This window comes from Papio anubis, chromosome 2 (assembly GCF_008728515.1).
Source record: "Papio anubis isolate 15944 chromosome 2, Panubis1.0, whole genome shotgun sequence".
Lineage (NCBI taxonomy): Eukaryota > Metazoa > Chordata > Mammalia > Primates > Cercopithecidae > Papio > Papio anubis.
Window position 1 is genome coordinate 162,347,921 of NC_044977.1, and position 20,561 is coordinate 162,368,481.

At 48.2% G+C, this 20,561-nt stretch overlaps 1 protein-coding gene across 1 annotated transcript in view; it reads left to right on the top strand.

The window, feature by feature from the left end:
- The first annotated feature begins 304 nt into the window (after positions 1-304).
- The window catches only part of GALNT15 (polypeptide N-acetylgalactosaminyltransferase 15), a 51,381-nt gene continuing 31,124 nt past the window's right edge, over positions 305-20,561 (top strand). Inside the window, exons 1-3 of the mRNA XM_009201761.4 lie at positions 305-3,329; positions 4,359-4,427; positions 18,086-18,252. Coding sequence (XP_009200025.1) covers positions 2,785-3,329; positions 4,359-4,427; positions 18,086-18,252 — 781 coding nt within the window. The 5' untranslated portion in view covers positions 305-2,784. The remainder of the gene's footprint in view (positions 3,330-4,358; positions 4,428-18,085; positions 18,253-20,561) is intronic.

The following is a 20,561-nucleotide window of genomic DNA, read 5'->3' on the forward strand; positions in this document are numbered from 1 at the left end:
TCGTTAAATAAGTAACATTGGAGTGAACACAGAAATGAAGAAATGAGCCGTATGGATGACTTTCTGGGGAAAGAGTGCTCAGGCGGCGGGCTGGCCAGGGTGGCAGCTCTGGGGTGGGCTGTTCTTGGCAAGTTCAAGCACAGTGTTGCTGGAGATGGGTGGAAGATGGTGACTGTGCACACTCAGTTTTCTGAAGGCCTCCTGGATTTGAAACCTTCTAATCCTTCATCCTCATTAACCTCAAAATGTCCCCAGAAATTCTGAACTACATCTCCCAGGGTGTCTGCCTCTTGAATTTGGAAATGACACAGTATCCCCACCTGGCAATACAGCCTAATTTGAGATTTGGAAGACACAATTCAATCCAGAAATTGCTAAGTACTGTCCACTGGGGCATTACAATGGGATCCCAGAACAACCACATGTAACCCACTATTTCACCTCTGACTTCATGAAAACACACGTGTACACATGCTTGTGCATGTGTGTGTGCACAGACACACCACACACACTGGAAGAAACAACTGAGTCAAAAGGTAAGACTTTTTTTTCATGAGATTTTCAAGCTGACATTCTAAGATCAAAGACAAAAACAATGAGCAAGTTCATTGCAGGACTTCCCCAGTGGCAGTTTTTCCCCCTCCACTCTTGGTTGCAGACAGCATGGCTGCTTTACAGCCATCAAAAGAAACACAGCTCATGGTGATGGCCAGTTATCCTTCAATCTGTTCAAGACAGAAGCCCCAAAACTGAGCATGCTGGATTCTCTTCTCCCTTCTACCTACCTCACTCCCTCAGTGATCTCAGGTCTCATGGCTTCAAACACTATCTGAGTGCTGCTGGAGTCCAGCTTTGTATATGCAGGGCAGACCTCCCCCTGACCTTCAGCTATCCTACATCCTGCTGCCTCCACTTCATCTCCTCCTAGCTGTCTAAAGGATACCTCAAATGTCACATGTTCCAAACCAAGCCACTGGCATTCATCTCCTTCCACCTTCTCTCCTTCCCCATCTTGGTTCATGGCAACTCTATTCTTCCAACTACTCAGACCAAAAATTTGAACTCATCCTTGACTCTTCTCTTCCTCTCACATTAGTCATTAATTCATCAGCAAATCCTATATGTTCTTCCTTAAAGTATATCCACAAGCTGACCCCTGTCACCACTGATGCCACTTAGTGCAAGCCAAGAACCTCTTGGTTGGTCTCCCTGCTCCTGCTCTTTGCCCCCCACTGATTAGTCTCAACCCAGCAGCCAGAATGATCCAGTTAAAACCCAAGTCAGATTGTGTCTCTCCTCTAAGGGCTCCCCTGTCACACAGAGGAAAAGCCAAAGTTCCTTCAATGCAACCAGGGGGTGTCCTGCATGGTCCTCCTGCCCCCCGCCCCCTTGGCTCTCTTATTCCACTTCCCATCAGGCTCCACCCTGCTCTCTTTGCTTCAGCCATGCTGATCTTTTGCTGTTCCTCAGCATGCCGGCATACTCTTGCCCTAGAACCTTCACATTTATCATTCTGTCTGCCTCGAACACTCAACCTCAGATAGCTGTGCAGCCCTCTTCTTTACATAGATGGTAACTCTTCCATGAAACCTTTCTCCACCACTCAGTGTCCCTTTCCAAGCCCAGCCCGTGCTCCCCAGGCCCATGCCTGCTCTGCTTTTTTGCCTTCATCCTCATCACCATCTGACCCAGTGGATAGTTTTAGTGAATGCAAGCTCCATGAGACACACATTTTTGTCTGTGTTATTCATTGCTCTACTTCCAGTTCCCAGAACAGTTTTGGCACATAGCGTGTGTTCATTAATTACGTGTTGGTTAAATGAAGGAAGCTTTATGATGGAAGGAGGAATCCACTCCTCTTCCAGCGTCCCCCTCAGTGCCCAGGGCAGAACAGGCCTTCAGCTGCTCTTGTGGGAGCAGGAGGGACTTGCAAAATCATCTCCCTTAGCTCCCTCATTTTCAGGAGGACAGGGACAGTGGTCCCCAGGAAGGGAAGGAGAGTCCAACCTAGTTTGGCTGATCCCCTGTGGGAGGCTGAGGTGCAGACAGACAGCTGCAACTCCTTGCATCTATGCCACACACACAGCCTTTCTGAATCAGAGGGTATTATTCTTTCCTTCCGAACTCTTGGGATATTCCTGTTTTGATTTGGCTCTAGCAGTGACGACGCCGAGTTGTGCAAAGCCTGGGAACAGTGAGGGCATTAGGACCAGGAGTGAGGCGCACGCTTGGCTCTGGGTTGTGTCTGGCAGAGGGATCTCGGCTGAGTGGAGCTATGTGTGAAAGGAAACCAGGCACTGCCTGCCGGCTTTACATCTGTTGATCTGACCTGACTGGAAGCGTCCAAAGAGGGACGGCTGTCAGCCCTGCTTGACTGAGAACCCACCAGCTCATCCCAGACACCTCATAGCAACCTATTTATGCAAAGGGGAAAAGAAACACCTGAGCAGAATGGGATCATTATTTTTTTCCCAAGGAGAAAACCGGGGTAAAGGGAGGAAAGCAATTCAATGTGAAGTCCCTGTGAATGGGCTTTCAGAAGGCAATTAAGGAAATCCACTCAGAGAGGACTTGGGGTGAAACTTGGGTCCTGTGGTTTTCTGATTGTAAGTGGAAGCAGGTCTTACACATGCTGTTGGCAAATGTCAGGAGCAGGTTAAGTGACTGGCAGAAAAACTTCCAGGTGGAACGAGCAACCCAGGTTCTGCTGCAAGCTTGGAGGAGCCTGGAGCGGGAGAAAGCGAACTTGAACATGACCTGTTGCATTTGGCAAGTTCCAGCAACATGCTCCTAAGGAAGCGATACAGGCACAGACCATGCAGACTCCAATTCCTCCTGCTGCTCCTCATGCTGGGATGCGTCCTGATGATGGTGGCGATGTTGCACCCTCCCCCGCACACCCTGCACCAGACTGTCACAGCCCAAGCCAGCAAGCCCAGCCCTGAAGCCAGGTACCGCCTGGACTTTGGGGAATCCCAGGATTGGGTACTGGAGGCTGAGGATGAGGGCGAAGAGTACAGCCCTCTGGAGGGCCTGCCACCCTTTATCTCCCTGCGGGAGGATCAGCTGCTGGTGGCCGTGGCCTTACCCCGGGCCAGAAGGAACCAGAGCCAGGGCAGGAGAGGTGGCAGCTACCGCCTCATCAAGCAGCCGAGCAGGAGGCAGGATGAGGAAGCCCCAAAGAGGGACTGGGGGGCCAAGGAGGAGGACGGGGAGGTGTCTGAAGAAGAGGAGCTGACCCTGTTCAGCCTGGACCCACATGGCCTCCAGGAGGCACTCAGTGCCCGCATCCCCCTCCAGAGGGCTCTGCCTGAGGTGCGGCACCCGCTGTAAGTAAGGCCCTTGTTTTCCCTTCCCTGATCCCGGGGCATGATCAGGTGGTAGCAAACTCGGGGATGCAAACTTTCCGTACCCTGCCTCTCCTGTCCCTAGAGCAAGTGCTTTTCAAGATGCAGCACCTGGGCCAGCAGCGTCAGCATCCCCTGGGCACTGGTGGGTTCTCAGAAATGCAGATTCTCAGACCCCATCCCAGACCTGCCAAACAAGAAACCCTGGGTGGGGTCCAGTGATCTCTATGAACAAGCCCTTCAGGTGAGAACCATTGTCCTAGAAAGCAGAAAGCGAGGACTCTGACTTGTTCGTTCTCTTCTCCATCCTGGGTTCTAGTTCTTCCGTCTTTAGGTCAAATGGCTTCGTTTCTACAACACAGAAGGGAGGTTAGAGCAGATATTCCCCAGTTCTAACCCTCTGACTCCACTACATTTTGATTTTAGGGCTATTGTTAGTGTTTGCTTTTAGTTTGGATCAAAATAACAATTGCAGTTTACATTTAGGGGCTCTTCCCACGTGTCTGGATTTACCTTACAAGCTTTTAATGTATTAACTCATAAAGTCCTGGAACGTACTCACAGCTCTGCAAGATGGATGCTAGTAATATCATCACGCTTATTCTATAGGTATGAAAACAAGGCGAAGTGGCTTTCGCAGTCACGCTGCTAGTAGGTAACAAAGGCAGGATTTGAATGCAAGCATATGAGCTCCAGTCTGCCTGACCCACCGCTCCATACCACCCTCCTTGGGTCACTAGACTAAGGAATCAAGTCCAGTGCCTGAGAGCCAGAATACTGTGCTGACTGCAATTTACCCTACCAGGGCGGCCCCGGCCCCAGGAAGTAAGCTGAGAAGTGTAGGTGATGTGCAGAGCTGTGCCCAGGGAGATGCTAGCCCATCCTCCACACCCCCTGCTCCCTTACTGTCACCATGGCTGGCCACTGAGGAGGGAGCCTTGGTTACCAGCACCCAGGGAGCAAGGCAGCTGCTTAGTTTTAGTTTGGTGATTTAGGTCCCTTTTCCTACAGGCCATTGCTCCTCCCAGAGCCTGGAGAGTTTCCTGGAAAGCAAACATTTGTGCAGAGCAGCAGTTGGAGGTAGGGCCACACATTCCTCGGGTCCCTGATCTAGTTCCCCTCAGCCTGGCTGCTCAGTCACTCACCCTCAAGGGTGTGCAATTGCAGAGTCAGCAGCCGGGAGTGAACATCTCCTTAAATTGTGTGCCCTAGGTGCCTCATTCACCTCACTCTACTTCCATTTCAACCCCGCTACACTGTTTTCAAGCCTTACCTTTAAAAGCTATTTTCAGGAAATTCCCACCCCATTCTAGTTTTGTGCCCTCCTTGCACCCTGGAGTTTTAACTCATAGCACTTACTACAACTAAAGCCAAATGATCATTGATCAGTCAAATGCCTGCTTTCCCCGCCATGCTGTGAGCCCCTTAGAAGGTCAGGACTGAGTTTGTATTGTACATCTCAAAGCCCAACAGGCAGTAAAGAAGTGATTGCTGAATGAACAAATATGTAGTTTTCAAATTTGTTGACACTATTTTTCATTGGCCTGGAGCAAGAATGGGCATCCTCTTTTTGCCAATGAGAAATATTGCCTGAAACAAGAGGATCCATGACTACCAAAGTGATACGTGTGTGTGACTTGTGTGTTTGCATAGTGCAAATGTGTGGTGAATATGCGTATTTGTAGGTCATGGTATATGTGTGTTCGTGCCTGTGTGTTGTATATATTCTCTGTGTTGTGTGTGCACTGCATTATGTGTATTAAATGGATGTCGTGCATGTATGTGTAGTACATGCATGTACTGCATTGTGTGGTGCCTATATGCTTGGTGCATGTTACTTTGTGTATGTGGCATGATATGCACAGGTATGCATTGTGCATTGTATTGTCTTGTATGCATGTGTGTTAATGTGTGTGTATTATGTGCATGGTTCATATATGTATTTTGTATTGGGGTGATGCCACATGCATTGTTCATCTGGGTGTGTGTTGCAGTTTGCTATTTGTTTTGCATATGTTTGTGTGCTGCATGTGTGCACAGGTATTGTGTCGTGACTGTTTCTTGTGTATGATGTGCTTCTGTGGTGCATTGTGTTATAAATGCATTGTGTGAATGGTATATGCATACATGTACAAGTGTGTTTATTATGCATGTGGTATAAAGTGCATGGATATGTTGCATGTGGCACAAGTGCAGGTAAATTTTGTGGTGTGTGTGCTGTGCACGTAATTTTTATGTGCTGTGTGTGTAGTGTGCATGGGTGTAATTCGTGTGTATTGTGTATCTTGTGCATGTGCTGTGATGTGCACATGTACTGTGCATGTACCGTGCCTGTGTGTGGTGTAGTGTTTGTTTCACATGTTTTTGTGGTACGTGTGTGTATGTATTCTTTGTGTGTTGCATGTATGTTATAAATGTGTGTGGTGTGAGTGATACATGTGTATGTGTGCAAGCATGTTGTGTGTGTTATGCATGTAGTGTGATGTTCATGAGTGTGTGATGTGCACTGTGAGGTGCGTGGTGCAAGTCTGGGTACATTTTGTGTTGTGTGTGTTTGATGTGCACTTGTGTGCTTATGTGTGTGTGCAACACTTCAGTGGTTGCTTCTTCCAGCCAGAGTAACCAACTCGTCTTGACTTGCCGCCTGAGACTTCCCAGATTTTAGCACTGAAAGTCCTAGGCAGTCGGGAGGAAACTCCTCAACCCCTGCGAAGGGAGATGATTGGATTCTCCAATCCCCAGCTTGCCAGGGTTCTCACGGAACGGCCGCCAGCCCTGTGCGGAGGTGCTCAGCGCCCTCTGCTGGCCCCGACTGGGGCGTGCGGCCTGCGCAGCCCAGGCCTTGGCCGCAGACTCCCCTCTCCAGTCTGCGGTTCAAGCTCTGGCGCCTTCCCTTCCCTGGATTCCTGGCCTGCGTACACAAGAGAGTTCCTGCAAAGCAAGGCAAACGATCTCCACCCTCCCCCCAGGGTGACAGGACTCTTCTCCTACCCCTTTAAATCTGGGCCACACTACACCACATAAGAGAAACAGCCATATGTTAAGCGCCTGCTGTATGCGGGCCCTGCACGCTGCTTTCCCACCAGGACCAGACAAGCCCCTCTGGCTCAGTTCCTACACCCGAAGGCCCAAACTAGCTCTGCCTGTTGTCCTTTCACCCCTGCCCAGGCCACAGGCCTTTTTCTGAGTACCTCTAGGGTCATTTCTGGAGGGCAGTTTGAATAGGTGGCATTTGAGGATAATTACCAATGATGCAAGAGCAAAAAAGAAATATCAGTGGAAAAGAGGTCAAAAGACAGTCTCTGAAAAGAGAGGCAAAATTATAGTGAGCCTTTACTGAGCACTTACTATGTGCTAGAGACTCTGCTAAGTGGTTTTTGTTTTCAACTCTTCGTAGAAAACCTATAAGGTAGGTTTCATTTCATGGATGAGGAAACTGAGGCACAGAAAGATGGAGGGACTGGTGCCAGGTTATCTGACCGGATGAGTCTGACACCAAAGTCACACTCTTAACCACCACGCTACACTTTGCAAGTCTGCTACTCTCCAGATCAGAGACTGGGCAAGTTACATGGGCTGGAAGTGTTTCAAGTTTTTTCTTCTTAGAACGGGGAGAACTCACACGGGTCCATGGGGAGACACTTGGGGAAATGCTTATCACAGCATCCTTGGTGGTGTGGAGGAGCTGGAAACCACCTGGGTGTCACGTCACATGGCAAGAGGAGCTGGGTGCACCCTATGAGATACTCAGCCTGAGTTAGAAGCAACAGACTCTGGGTACATTCAACAGTGAAAGGAGACCTTAAAAATCCCCTGCTGAGTGAAAAAGTAAGGCACAGAAGGCGGCCTACAGCACTGTATCATTAGGGGAAATGTAACTCCATGCACACTAACCAATCCATTCTTTACAGGAACAGATCAAACTCAATGAAATGGTTGTGCTGTGGGAAAGGGAGGGTCCTCAGGGCAGAGGTGGGGATAAAACTGAATGAATACTCAGGCAAAATAGACAGGAGCCCATGATGGAACCACAAACAGGAACGGCATTAACTCAGCCCTTGAAAGCTGCTGTCAAAGAAGGGGCGGGAGGAACAAGCCCTGCCCATTTAGCCTCCTGTAGCATGGATGGCTTTCAAAGTTCTTCCAGGCCCCAGCTCTCCTTTGATCATCCTGGCACCCAGTGCAGGGACAATGGATTCCTAAGATCAAAGAGGCTGCTGAGTGAGCCAGTGCTTTATATTCTACATCTAGGGACGAACTTGAGCGTGCATCAGAACACCTAGAGGGCTTGTTAAAATACAGATTCCGGCCTCCAATCCTGTAGTTTCTGATCCAGTGGGTGTGAGATTCAACATTTGCATTTCTGCAAACTCCTGGTACTGCTGCTCCACCCTCCCCCCAGGGTGACAGGACTCTTCTCCTACCCCTGAGCCAGAGGGGCTTGTCTGGTCCTGGTGGGAAAGCAGCGCGTGCAGGGCCCGCATACAGCAGGCGCTTAACATGTGGCTGTTTCTCTTATGTGTTGTAATGTGGCCCAGATTTAAAGGGGTAGGAGAAGAGTCCTGTCACCCTAGGGGGAGGGTGGAGATCGTATGCAAATGCAAATTCAACATTTGCATTTCTGCAAACTCCTGGTACTCCTGGTACTGCCGATCCCGAGACACTTTGAGAACCTCCGCTCTAAGGCACACTCTTTATGCCAAACAGACTGGCCACAGCAGTGCTCCTCAGACTTTAAGGTGCGTGTGAATGATCTAGGTATCCTGTTAAAATGCAGTCAAATCCAGCAGGTCAGGAGGGCAGCCTCAGATGCTCCCTTTCTATCAAAGGCACTGCAAGGTGGCACCAGCACTGCTGGGCCACAGAGCACATTTTTCAACAGCAAGGAGTTACACTGCGACTTCCCAAACGTATGTGCACACCCAACCCCCCTCACTTGTTAAAGGCGTAATTGCTTGTTAAAGACATAGAGATGTTCAGACCCCCTCACTGGCAATGCTCCAGAGTTCTGAGTTGGAGCCCAGTAATCTGAATTTTTTTAAGCTGATGCTAGATAGTCTGGGGAACTAGCGGTAAAGAAAGCGAGTGGAGAGCTGGTAGACTTTGGGAAGTTTCCACGTAGGAAGCAATGCTAGAGTCAGAAAATAGAGAAGAGAGCAGAGAGGAACAGGCTCCCTCATGGCCCCGGGGGTTTGTCCTCAAACATAAATGTCAGCTCAGTGGTAGCTGGCTGTGTGCTGCCTGCTTTTAACTTGCCTTTATGGTTCAGCCTGTGTTTCCCTGGTTTATGTACCCATAGCTGTGATTAAACAGTTGTGGACCTGGGTTTGAATCCTGATACCACCTGTTACTGTGTGACCTTGTACAAGTCACTCAACCTCTCTGAGCCTCAGTTCCTCAACTGTGAAATGGGATAATAATAACACCCTTGCATAAGGTTGTAGAGAAAATGAGATACAACGTGTGATGATCTTCCCTGTGTATTAAGTCCAAACAGAAGTTGCCCTTATCATATTCTTGAGTAAATGGCGTAGGAGTAAGTTGGAGAGATGGAGAAAAATGGAGCTGTGGATATCACATTGCTGTCCTTTCTCTGACTGAAAAGTTATTGGAGGCTGCTGAATCATCATAAATGTGCAGGTGCAATGGAATTATCCGGCAAATCTTAAAAACTATTCATACTCGTGCTCCACTTCCAAGGATTTCTATTTAGTTGGTCTGGGGTGAGGCCTGGGCATCAAGAGCTTAAAACTCCCCAGGTGGTTCTATCATGCAGCCGGGCTGAGAACCAGGGCTGCAAGGCCCCAGGTAGTCAATGGTTCTTCACAGCCAGAGGGGAGAGCTGGGAGGGGTATCTTCTCCTTTGTTCCCCACTTCCTGCCCCAGAGGCCATAATGGGCATGGGGTCAGAGGGAAGGGCAGGGGCGGGAGAATCGCCTTGGCTGCAGCTTTGTTGTCAAGTAGAAGATGGTGTTGCAATCCACGCAGGGTCCACTCAGTTCCCTGCAAAGCCTCTGTCCTGCCAGGCCGTGATTCACCCCAAGATAACTCCCCACACCCCTTGTTGGCTCTGATAGCCTGGCCTGCAAAAGAGGAAGGAGGCAGCTGACAGGGCATCAGTAAATCCAAGAGGGTAGACATGCCCTTCGGGATGAGGGACAAGAACAGGAACAGGCTGGGCTTGAGACCTGGGGCTGGAGCTCAGCTCAATTCCCCCCCGCAAGAGAGGGAAGACAACCCAGTACGGGCAGTGTGAGTGGTGCCTATGGGGCCCGGCTGTGAGTCATGAAGGGATGCCACAAACACCAAGCTTCCAGCCCTCCAGTCCGCCGTGGCCGCAGCAGAGGCAGTACATCCTCTAGACCTCCATTCTGGATCCATTACCCCTCAGTGGGGTTGCAGTGTAGACAATGCTGAGTACATATCACCCCTTTTTGGGTCGAATGCACTCACCGTAGCAAGTGTGGTAGGGTCTTGCTCTGCACTTTAGCACAAACCCAGCTGGCCTTGGGGATTAGATTAGACGTGGCTAATCTGTACCTTGTCCTGGGGTGAGGGGAATTGATATTATTTACTCCAGTGCCACTCATAGTGTGGTCCTCAGACCTGCAGCCTCAGACATGCAGACCCCTCAGACCCCACTTAAACCTACTAGATGAAATCGCTATTCTAACAGGATCCGTAGGTGATTTCCACTCATGTTAAAGTTTGAGCGCCATTATGAGGCCAGTGGTTCACGGCCCCACTCACATTAGAACCAATGAATCGTCATGCCAAGGCTCCAACCCAGACCAAGTAAATGTGATTTACAGGAATTCACTCTCTTAAGTGATTCTAATGTGTAGCCAGGCTAAGGACCACTGCTTAGGGCTCTTTAGGTGACTAAGAACAGAGATGCTCAAGTCACTTAAGGTGATGGAGTTACTGCAAGTTTACACAGGAAGTAAGTAAAGAACAGGGAACTGTCCAGACAAGGCTGAAGGAGGTGGACAGGAGGGAGACCCACGGTCCATAGTTTCTTTGGGGACTTAGTCTTCCTGACATCCTGCAGTAGCAGGGGACCCAGCACCTGCCCAAGTGTTCTGTATATCTGTCAGCTCACCTCCTATTGTCTTGTCACTAACAACCACTGCCTTCTACTCTAGCTGTGGTCCAGGAACCAACAGCATCAGCATTACCTGGGAGCTCACCAGAAATGCAGAATCTCAGGCCCCACCCTAGACCTACTTGACCTAAGTCTGCATTTAATGAGGTCCTGGGTGGTTCAAGGGCATATGGACACCGGAGAGGCACTGAGCTACCTCTTGGCTTCTACAACCCCATCTTTGGATTACTGTCTGCTCTATGACCTGCTATCAACTGCTCACTTTTTACATGTCTAAAGCTCACACTTCTCGAGATGGAGGATCTGGCAGGTGTCTCTGGCCACTAGCCCGGGGAGGCTGTCCCTGTATAGGTGGAACTATGGCTCCAGGATGCTTCATAGGCCTCTGGTCAGTGTTCAGACCAGTGACTCCCAGTCTGTGCCTGTCTCTGGTTCAGAGGTAGGGGCCAGGATCAGAGCAAGCCAAGGATCCCCTGAACCCCCTAGAAGTGAGCTGTGGGACTTTGGAGAACCTTCACAAAGAGAAGGGGATGGCATGTACCTTGTGACCTCTGTCCACTGATGGAGAATGACAGGCTGGCAGCATCAGCCTCCACTGCAGACTCCAGCCCTTTGCTCCCATCTCTCTTGTCTGCAAGCTTTTTCATCTATTCCTCCAACGGCTCAGCTCCAGACTGCGTCCCAGCCCAGCAGCCTCAGGCCTGGCCTAGACGTTGGTGTGGTGCTCCCAAGATAAGTGCCACCAATTACAGGCAAGCTGGGGTTTTCTTGTAATGTAGGAGCTTGGCTCTGTGGGATTACTCCCCTGTTAATCTTGACAACCAGCTTGCACACTTCCTGAGAACAAGATCAGCGTCTTCCTTCCTTCAGTGAACAAATATTTATTTAACAACTATCAGAAGTAAGAAGGTAAGCAATACCCAGCCCCAACCCCAAGAAGCTTGGGGTGCACTGGGGGATGCAGACAAGCAAACGGGCTGATACATCAGTGGGATCAGGGCTGAGATAGAGAAGCTTACCCGAGTGGGAGCCTCCACTGATTTGATAGGAACTGGGAGTCAGTATCCCCAAAACAGCTTTAGGAAACCTGGCAGCAATCTTTCTACCCTGGCCAGGCAAGGGGAGGGAGGGAAGAGCGTCAGTACTACAGCCAGGCCATCTGGTGCAATGCTGTGACTCATTCTCTTCAGAGCCATCATCCAAATGCATTTTTCCAAGTTCACAGGGGATCCTGGGGCTGCATGAAAAGAGGGTGTGCATCTGTGTGTAAACACAAGACACCAGACTCCTCTGATCTTGGAGTGTGAAGATAAAAAGCTAGCCTGCAGAACAGCTCTCCTAGGCTAAGATAATCCCTTTTAATCCAGGACACACCCCTGGGCTGGAGAAAGGTATCAACATCCCTGTGTTGGCTAATTAGGGATTAAACCCGGGTTGATTTGATTCCAAAGCCCTTGGTCGTTCCTGTCCCGCTGCTCCCACTCAGAGGATGAACAAAGGAGGTCGGGGTGGGGTTTTGGACACTTGAGCGACACATACAAACCGAGATAGTAAAATATTCACCGGATATTTCGTTGAAGCACAGAGAAATTAGCCTCATTATTTAACAATAAAAACAAACATTTCTTCCTGGATCCTCTGCGTAAGTCCCTAGTCACTTGGGGCCTTGCTTTACGATGTTCAAGAGCCTTTGCCATGCCCTGCCTCATTGGTTGGCTCAGCAATGCTATGAACGTTTTCCTTCAGTTTCTGGTACATACCAGCCCCTTCCCACCTCTGGGCCTTATCAGAGGCTGTGACACCTGCCAGGCATGCCATTCCTCACCTGTACTCTCTCTCTGGGCTGGGTCCTACCCGCCCTTCAGGTCTCGACTTTGATTTCATGTCCCTACCTCCAGAACGCCTCACTACAGCTGCTGAAGAATGATTTGGTTATGTTTAATAGAATAGAAACTCCATGCTATTAGGGGCTATCTTAGTTTAGATTTCCCCCGGAGAAGATCCTGAAAGAAGCCTTTATTTTGCAGGTTATCCCAAGAAGCACGGGTAGGGGCCCAGGAAAGAGGAGCAGAGACTAGAAGGCAGCCCCTGAGAGAGGCATGTGTTCAAGGCAGCTACCTCTGTGGGCAGCTGGAGCTCAACCCTTGGAGACAGTGTGGAACATGCACGCATCTCAGCGCTTCCCACCCTCTGCCCTTAGGGGTGGGGGTGCTGGGTGTTTAATAAACCAACTCTTTTCAATCACTGGCTGAGCACAGCTCACTGGAGTGGGGTAGGGGTTAATTTTCCAGCTCTTCAGGGATGCTCTGACTGGGGAAATCACACTGGTCAGTCAGAGAAAGCCTTAGGGCCATTAGAAGTTGGGCCATCCTGTATTATAATGAGATGGCCCAAGAGGATATGGGCAGGGGCACCACAGATTGTGCTTCAGGCATCATGTCTATTTCAGTCATCTTTCCCTCGTAACACATAATAGGCTGTCAATAAATATCTGTTAAATGACTTGATAGAGAGATGGAAGGTGAAGATTAAAGAGAAAATCACAATGAAAATGGGCGGGCCTGTCTAGAGCCTCCTCGATGAATAAATATCCTATTTCCTTACTCTGAGCTTCCTGGCAGCCACACTGAAAAATAAAAAAAAGACGATACTCTTATTTGTCTTCTTCATGAGGAGGAAGCACACCAGTTGCTCAGATGAAGGAAAGTATTTTGTGGCACTTATATCTGCAAGGACTTTTCTTCCAAAGCATCAGAGTGAGGATAAGAAGTGACAGGGGGACAACGTCCTCAATAGGTTCCCTCGGTAATGGAGAGCTGGTTTCCTAAAAGTGATTCTGGTATTTTCCCCTAATGAAAGCTGGGAGTGCGATGACAAGCATGACTCCCTGTAAGCACATTTGTAAGGCAGCCAAGACAGTGGGGTCAAGTCAGTTGCCTTTCGAAGACCTGAAGGAATCAGCGTAGACAGCGCAGAATGTGTGGGGGAACTAATGGATCGCATGTTTTTCAAATAACCTTCCATCATTGTCCCTTTATGACTCTGAATCCGAACATTCTGCTAGCGCTATAGTCCAAGATGGTGATAGATAGAAAGATGATTGATTGATAGATAGATAGATGGCAGTATACTATCAGTTATTTGCTGTGTAACTTTAAACCAGTCATTTAAGCTCTCTGGGCTCTAGTTTCCTCATCTTAAAAATGGGAAAGTGTGTCCATGATCTAGTGCTGTATTATGCACCTTATCAAAACTTAGTAGATTTTAAAAAAGAGATATTTTTAAAACTTTGGTGCTTCAAAGGATGTCATCAAGAAAGTGAAAAAGACCATCCAAGAGTAGAAGAAAATGTTTGTAAGTCCTATATTAGATAGGAGATTTGTATCCAAAATACAAAAAGAACCCTTACAACCCAACAATTAAAGAACAAAACACTCCATTTTAAAATGGGCAAAGGATTTGAATAGACATTTCTTCAAAGAAGACTTAAAAATGGTCAATAGCACATGAAAAGATGCTCAAATCATTCGTCAGTAGGAAAATACAAATCAAAACCACAATGAGATGTCATTTTACTCCCACTAGGATGGCTGAAGTAAAAGACAGTGCAAGTGCTGACAAGGATGTGGAGAAATTGGAACACTCACACATTGCTGGTGGGACTATAAAATGGTGCAACTGCTTTAGAAAACAGTTTGGCAGCTCCCCAAAATGTTAAACATGGAGCTATCATATGACCAGTTATACCAGTCCCAGGTATATACTCAAGAACATTAAAAACATGTTCACTCAAAAACTTATACATGAATATTCATAGTGGCATTAGTCATAAGTCAAAATAGGAGCAACCCAAATGTCCATCAACTGATGAATGGACAAACAAAATGTGGTATATTCAAACAAGGAAATATTGGGCAGTAAAAAGAAATGAAGTACTGATACAGACTACAACATGATGAAGCTTGAAAACATTATGCTAAGTGAAAGAAATCAGTCACAGAAGGCCACATGTTATGTCATTTCATTCATATGAAGTGTTCAAAGTAGGCCAGTCTATAAAGACAGAAAATAGGTTAGTGGTTGCCATGTGCTGTGGTAGTTGCGGTAGCAGTGGAAACTGACTGCCAATGAGTAGTAGGTTTTTGGGGGTGGGGTGTTGCAAATGTTCTCGAACTAGATAGTGGTGATGGCTGCCCACCTTTATACTTGAATCCATGGAATTGTACACTTTATAAGGGTGGACATTATGGTATGTGAATTGTATCTCAATAAAAATGTTATTAAAACATTAGTGATTTCAGGCCGGGCGTGGTGGCTCACTCCTGTAATCCCAGCACTTTGGGAGGCCAAGGCAGTTGGATCACAAGGTGAGGAGTTCAAGACCAGCCTGACCAACATGGTGAAACCCCATCTCTACAAAAAATACAAAAATTAGGCAGGCATGGTGGTGCACGTCTGTAATCCCAGCTACTCAGGAGGCCGAGGTGGGAGAATCGCTTGAACCTGGGAGGTGGAGGTTGCAGTGAGCTGAGATAATGCCACTGCACTCCAGCCTGGGCAGAAGAACAAGACTCCGTCTCAAAAAAAAAAAAAAAAAAAAAAAAAAATTAGTGATTTCAAACAATAACCATTTCTATGTTATGGTTCTATAATTTGGACCGGACTCAGCCAGGCAGTTCTTCTGCTGATCCCTCCTGAGTTCACCCGTGTGGCTACCGTCAGAGGGTTGCTGACTGCACTGAATACTAAGATGGCCTCGCTCTCAGACCTGGCAGCTGATGCTGGTCCTCAGCTGGGGCACTTTAGTTTTTCTTCAAGCAACCTCTAATCCTCTATTAGGCTACATTGGTTTCATTATGTGGCATCTCATGACAGCAAGTGGAAGGCCTTGAGGCTTCATCTTGGGAGTTCTCGAATGTCACTTCTAGTATATTCTATATCCAAAAGCTCTAAAGTGGAAACTGTTGGGAAACCCAAACTTGAAAGCAGTTCAGTAGATGTCTCATACTATACTGTAGAATAGTTGTTTAAAGATAGCTATAATTTGCAAAGATGATCATAAATATAACATTCATACTAATTACATTTGTGTCTTTTTGGAAGATAGCTCTAAAACAGTCACTGTCTATTGGGTGCCTATTATTATTCTTTGATTCTCTCAATGGGCCTAAAGGGTAATTATGGTTACCCTTACCTTCCAAATGAGGAAACTGATACCTATAAATATTGAGTGAATTACCCAAGGAAACTTAGGAAGCAACAGAGTGAACATTCAAATCTAAATATATCTGATTCCGAAGTCTAAGTTCTTTTGACCATCTTACTGCAAGGATGCACACACACACACACACACGTGCACATGTGTGTGCATACCACACACTTGTATTGTTTCCAATTCTCGTAGTCTATGAACAGAGACAGAGAAAGGAGTCAGGCATGGCTGGCAGGCATAGTGTGCTCTGTTCTTGGAGCAGACAGGACTGACTGTGGTAAACTATTAAATTGCCCCCACAGGAATTCCAAACCCAGGTCTCTCTGTCCCCAGACTCCTTTCCTATCTCAGTTGGCAAATAGCCAGTCTCCCGGCAATAAACCCAAGTAATAGTTTGGGGTTTTTTTGGTTCCATTTTGGACATGTTATTTGAACAGCCCTGAATTCAAACTATAAAAGTTCATTATTTTATTTGTTTTAAGGATGGTTCTTAGAATGCTGCCATGCATTTAGGGATTTCTTTCTCAAGTTCATAGGAATTTCTCTTTCAAATAAGTGTTAGATGGGTGTTAATTCTTCTCTGCAAAATGAATGTGATATTTGAGTTAACAGTATTGAACCATGTCGGATTCCTGGTTTTGCTTACTGTGGATGGTTATGTAAGATATTTTCACTATGGGGAGCTGGGTAAAGGGAACACAGGGACTCTCTGTACTATTTTGGCAATTTCTTGTCAGTCTTAAACTATTTCAAAACAAAAAGTGGTAAAGTGGTAATTGAAAGAAAAAAATTACTAGAAAGAGTTTTGCTTTCCCCAAAAAACCTTGTCTGTCACTTCTCTAATGGTGATCATTCTGTTGCGGAATGAACGTTTTACTTTGGCTACCAGGAATCTCAGAGTCAAATTTAAATCCATTCTAGAAATACCTAGGCCCTTATAACCTATATATTTATGTTCTTTCTCCAAATGCTGACCTTCTACATTTACTTATATTCCTCAGCTCCTGACTTTTCCTCCTTATTTTTATTTTACCATCATTTTAAGTATTTGTATCGTGTGTATTTTTTTGTGAGGGGCTTCAAATCATTTATGGAAATGAATAGCTTATAAATTTATAAACCAACAAAATAGCTAATTTATGAGATGTTTATGTGTTTTTAAAAATTATTTAGGAATTCCGTTTACCATTACCTAGACTCAATGCTCCCTCTCTCCACAGGATTTTGCCCTGAGAGTCACACACAGGTTTCCTGTGCATTGAGAGTTTTCCGCCTTTCTTAGGCTGGTACCAGGCTAGCGAGCAGCGTGAGCTGACACCTCTTGGAAGGTGTTTCCCTCAGACAGGGCCAGCCTCAGCCTGGTTGTCACTCTGCCTGCAGTTCCACCTCACAGATGCCTTTAGGTGTCCGAAGTTTGGGGTCCTTGAGATGGCTCCTATTCAAATGTCCCTCTGAGGAGGAACATGGTTTGAGCAGCAGCTGCAACCCAGAAACAGGCGCTTCAGAAACTTAAGAAAGTGCCTTTTGGGCCAGGCGCGGGTGGCTCATGCCTGTAATCCCAGCACTTTGGGAGGCCAAGGCGGGTAGATCGCGAGGTCAGCAGATTGAGACGATCCTGACTAACATGGAGAAGCCCCGTCTCTACTGAAAATACAAAAAATTAGCCTGGTGTGGTGGCAGGTGCCTGTAGTCCCAGCTACTCGGGAGGCTCGGGAGTTACTCGGGAATGGCGTGAACCCGGGAGGCGGAGCTTGCGGCGAGCCGAGATCATGCCACTGCACTCCAGCCTGGGCGACAGAGCGAGACTCCATCTCAAAAAAGAAAAAAAGAAAGTGCCTTTTGTAAGCAAACCACTATGGCACATATTTACCTATGTAACAAACCGGCAAGTCCTGCACATCTATACTGGAACTTACAGTTAAATTTTTAAAAATAGTAAGTGCTAACATATAAAAATTGTGTGCCAGGTGCTATGCTAGATTGTAGGAACATAAAAATAAAGAAAGTAGTGTCCCTGCCCTTGAATGGATGACAGTTAGAGATTACTGGACACTTAACTATGTGCATCATCCTATCTAAGCCTCACCACAGCTCTGTGAGGTTGATAATATTGTCATTCATTCCCATTTTACAGATGAGGACAGTCATCTGCTAAGAACGATGGCAATGCTTCTCAATTGCAATGGGAGGGACTTTGGATTTAATGATAAAGGAGCTTTTGAGATCTGAGAATTGGGAGATAGTGGACAGCACCACTATGGGGCGTAACAGGTTCTCTTTAAATGGGAATTTTAAGAGATCCCATGGGAGAGCCATATAATGGGAGCAACCCCAACCAGGCCAAGGGAAATGAATTAGAGGGTGTGGAATGTTTCTTCTGGGCTTCTCTTCCCCATGGCTCTCTGGCTCTCTTCCCTGCAGGTGTATGCAGCAGCACCCTCAGGACAGCCTGCCCACAGCCAGTGTCATCCTCTGTTTCCATGACGAGGCCTGGTCCACCCTCCTGAGGACTGTACACAGCATCCTCGACACAGTGCCCAGGGCCTTCCTGAAGGAGATCATCCTCGTGGACGACCTCAGCCAGCAAGGTAGCCATGGCTTTCCTCCAGGCTCGCCTGGGTGAGCCTTACCCCCTGCGGGGTGGAGTTCCCAAGCAAAGGATTGAAGTTTGGAACTATTTTAGGCAAGATTCCCCAAGTACAGACCTCCAGATGAGGATTCATGGGCAAGTAACTTACGAATGAAGTGCCACCAGGGGAAACCAGTAAGGCAGTGGGGGCCGCAAGACAGAGAAGGAGAAGGAGCCCTGCAGGTGAAACAGCCCTGGGGAGGGTCTTGAGGAGCATCACCTCGGCCTGGTCCCGTGGAGATCTCTCTCCCAGGCCCCACCCAGTCCAATAATCCTCTCCCCAAGACACTGAAGAATCACACAAGGCAGCCCTGTTGTGAGTGCTGACTGCCTCCTAGACCTCGGTGCAGCACTTTACACATACGTGCGTGTGTGTATCGGTCCTTAACTCATGATGGCCTAGACAGACCCACTCACGTTCTAGAGGAGGAAACTGGGGCCCAGAGAAGAGAGCAGACTGGAGCAGAGTCAGCCAAAAGCAGCAGAGTCAGGCCCAGAGGCCAGACTTGCGGAAGCTGCCTGTATGCTTCCTCTCACAGGAACCTCGCTACTAGGGACAGCCCTAAAGGAAGATGGAGACAGAGAAGCCCCCACCTGACTCCTAGGTCAGTGGCTCCCACACTTGAGTGTGCATCAGAATCACCTGGTGGGATTTTTAAAATACTGACTGCAGGGTGTACCCCCAGAGTTTCTGGAGATGGAGTGGGGCCGAAGAGTTTGCATTTCTTTTTTTTTTTTTTTTTTTTTTTTGAGACGGAGTCTCGCTCTGTCGCCCAGGCTGGAGTGTAGTGGCCGGATCTCAGCTCACTGCAAGCTCCGCCTCCCGGGTTTATGCCATTCTCCTGCCTCAGCCTCCCGAGTAGCTGGGACTACAGGCGCCCGCCACCTCGCCTGGCTAGTTTTTTGTATTTTTAGTAGAGACGGGGTTTCACCATGTTAGCCAGGATGGTCTCGATCTCCTGACCTTGTGATCCGCCCGTCTCGGCCTCCCAAAGTGCTGGGATTACAGGCTTGAGCCACCGCGCCCGGCCGAGTTTGCATTTCTAACAAGCTCCCAGGTGATGCTGATGCTGCTGTTTTCTGTGGACCACACTTTGAGAACCTCTGCTCTAGTCTTTGGCTTGGGCCTGAGGCCTACATTTCTGGTGCAAATAAATGACCTAGGGACACCCCTCCTGGCCTTCTGGGAAGATCAGAACCCTCCGAGGGAAGCTGAGCATTTGCGTTTTTCTAAGGGGAATGATGGAGAAGGGCTAGGATAGCCAGGTGCCCCTGTTAGTTCTTTCTACGGTCCTCACTCCAGGGATGGGCCCAGCCTGGCCATAGCAGTGAGTCAGGTTAGCCAGAGGCTCTGAGAACACCTGGGGTTCCTGGGTGCAGCTGGCTACATATTAGGCAGGACTAATGAACAGGTGTGGGACAGGGCTGGGTCGGCTGGAAAAGTGCCCCGAGACTCTCCAAACCCTCAAGTGGGGCAGGGTCCACCCAAGAGCACACCTGTGGTCCGGCCCCCACCATCTGATGAGCTGTGTTATGTCTGTGCCCCTTGGGAGTATGGAAAGTGGAGGAGCTGGGCCCCAGAGAAATGGGCTACCCCAGAGCTGGAAGCCCCACCAGAGGGGATCTGGATCCCCCTGCCAAGCAATTAGGCTGCCCCCTCCTGGACATCGCCCCTTCTGCCCCTCACCACTGGGCTGGCTCTCCATCCAGTGGCCCCGTATTTCCTGTTGACACTGGGGTGCAAGGCCTTTTCCACAACCAAGGCCAGCACTGGTTCCATTTCTGCAGGTCCCTCTCCTTTGTGTGCTTACCAAGACCCAGATCCCAGACAAGCAGCACCTTGCACACTGTTTTCATTTAATCATCTTGGCCACTCAGAGAGGCAGGGCTTATCAACCCTACTCTACCTCTGAGGAAAACTGTGACAGAAAAAGGTGCTGCGGGTTGCCCTGAGTCACCTTGATGGGCTTCCAAGCTGATGGTCATGACGGCATAGTGTAGTGTGATAGAATCAGCTAGATGGGCTTCCGGGTATTCGTCTGGGGTGGTAATGCCCACACCGAATCATTAAATCAGAAAATGCTTGTGATGACCAGCCCATGACGACCCTTTACAAGTGGAAGTCAGTATTTCTGCTGTTTTCTGGAAGGAAGGAGTTGAGGATCATCCCAGCTTTTGCCGAGAACTATACTACTCAGACATGGGTGCTCTTACCCGCTTCCAAACCCGCTGAGAACGCCAAACAACCATTGCAGTCCGGAAGTTCTT